Here is a 2,554-nt window from a genome sequence, read left to right as displayed (position 1 = left end):
GATACACTACATACACTGCAATGCACCAGTATACTCTTGTATATGGCTACTCATCATCATAATATGTTTCATCATCCTTTTTATCATCAATAGTCTCTTTCTCATACCCATACCACTAACAATACTATCACTATCAGCGACATATCGTCTTAACCACGACCATCACACTCTCTACTACTAATCATACTACACCTGACTCATCATCATCGGGTGCTCGCGGGGGGGGCTTCGCCAACACAACAGTGACATGCGGTCTCGTTGGCACGCGTCTAGGGTCTATTGCTGTATTAGACAACATTTCCAGGAGAGGCGGAGGCCTATGACCGCCGTCTGGTAACCTCCTATGGCCACATTCACTGTCTTTCGAACCCCTTGGAACATCTGATATCCGCACATCGAGGTACAAGGACAGGACATTTCTCGCGAAAAGGTGGGGAAATGCGAGAATTTCAAGTAGGCAAGACTCAAAATTGTTTCGTGGTGGGCTGGACCTTTACCGTTCATCATCATGGGTACCAATACTTGGAATGTGTCTAGTTGTTGTTCTCTTGAGATTCATGTCGCGGTCATATGAGGATGATAATAAATATTTTACTACTAACAGTGGTGTAGATACCGATTCCTATTATATCAATGATTCTCGGACATTACAAAAGGAGGTACTAATGGTCCAAGAGTATTGATTATGTTTATTATGATGATACAAGCATAGATACGTGATATAAATCACTATATAAGGAGTATAACTAGACGATTAGATATGATGAATAATGATGATGATGATATTGATGGGGTAAGGAAGATGATAGATGAGGCTGTTATGTTAACATCATCAGCACAGAGGGATGTTACTCAGTAATAATACTATTACGGACTATTATGGAGGATATATTAATGGTGGTTAACTTCATATGCAGGTTTAAAGAATATGTTTCTAATGCTCCTACACCACAGGATGCTATGAATAGACAACAAATGTTGAATAAGTTTACTAACAATGTATCAAATGTTGCTAAACAATTAGAAGATGTTATAAAGAGATATGCTAATATTAAGAAGAATACTACTGGTAAGAATGACTGGTAAGATAATGACCGCTAGAGGAGATCTAGGATCATTATGGTATAGAGAGTATAATATTCAGGATACAATACGGGAAGGATGAAGTCATCATCATCATCATCGACATCATCAGTTAAGAGAGCATATCATAATCATCTTAACATCGATGATGATGATGGTCATCATCATTCTCTTACATCATCATCATTACAGAAGAAGGATTATGTAATGCTAGGGGGGAGGGTGATATCATCATAATGCATATGATATTAGTAGGCGGCTTATATTCACAATAACTATAACAACAACAACAACGTGCATAACTTATCGGGTATAGTGCATGATGATGATGATGATGGTCATTATGGACAACATGAGGTCATATATTACTACTAGGGTGTTGTTATTAGTAGCAGTAGTTGTATTGATTTCTAGATACTACGGTCTACTGATCATACATCATATGTGATGACTGAACAACAACAACAAGAGCAAGTGAAGTTGAGTGGTCCAAGCATAGATCTAGAAGAAGGTTTGGTGAGAGATAAGATGAATGATATAAGAAGGATAGGAGCTGAGATGGGTGAATTACAAGATATCTATACTACACTTAATAATGATATGGCTAAACAAGATGATAAGATTGATAGTATTCATGATGCTATGTTGAGAACATTAGATACCACTCAGAAAGCTAATATTGAATTACAACAAGCAACAGATAGAAGAGATACCTCACTTAAACGTAAAGTATATGCATTTACTGCATTAGCAGCAACAGCTGGTCTGTATATACTAATATCATCTATATGATAGGATACTATCATAATCATAATCATCATAATCATCATCATTATCAATATAATGTTGTGTTATTATTGTTACTAGTCAATATCCCTATTAGGTGACGATGTTGTGTTATTATTGTTACTAGTCAACATCCCTATTAGGTGACGATGTTGTGTTATTATTGTTACTAGTCAACATCTCTATTAGGTGACGATGTTGTGTTATTATTGTTACTAGTCAACATCTCTATAACTCTTACCGTTACTCACAACTCAACATAATATTGGTGACTACTATCGATACTTTGTGTTGTTACTTTAATTACATTAACCATGTTAATGATCATTGTTACCCACATGATCATCATCATCATTCCCTTGTGTTATCTCCTTAGCTGTATCACTCAATTTGTTACAAGTATCTTCTAACAACTTCAATAATGATTCCTCAGTGGCTTGTCTATTGCGCCTCTCCTGATGAGAGGACTACCATCTGTATATCGATACCACTACTATTGGTACTACTTCGCTTATCTCTGATTGCATTTTAGCAACAACATCTTCCATCATCCTCAACATAGCCTCTTCACTCTCTTCCCTAATAATACTATCATTATAATTCATAACGCAGAGCACTACCAACACCACCCACACTACCAACACTACCAACACTACCAACACTACCAACACTACCAACACTACCA

The 2,554-nt window shown here is 36.6% G+C and overlaps 1 protein-coding gene across 1 annotated transcript; it reads left to right on the top strand.

The window, feature by feature from the left end:
• Nucleotides 1-760: 760 nt before the first annotated feature.
• On the top strand, nucleotides 761-1,199 carry Pmar_PMAR010027 (hypothetical protein; the record flags this gene model as incomplete). The annotated part of the gene is made up of 3 exons (XM_002779480.1): nucleotides 761-855; nucleotides 918-1,082; nucleotides 1,145-1,199. The coding sequence occupies 3 exons, from the start codon at nucleotides 761-763 to the stop codon at nucleotides 1,197-1,199; spliced, it is 315 nt and encodes a 104-aa protein (XP_002779526.1).
• Between the last annotated feature and the right edge of the window lie 1,355 nt (nucleotides 1,200-2,554).

This window comes from Perkinsus marinus (assembly GCF_000006405.1).
Source record: "Perkinsus marinus ATCC 50983 genomic scaffold scf_1104296947034, whole genome shotgun sequence".
NCBI classification, from domain to species: Eukaryota; Perkinsozoa; order Perkinsida; family Perkinsidae; genus Perkinsus; species Perkinsus marinus.
Note: the sequence above shows the minus strand (reverse complement) of the source record. Positions and strands in the feature narration are given on the sequence as shown.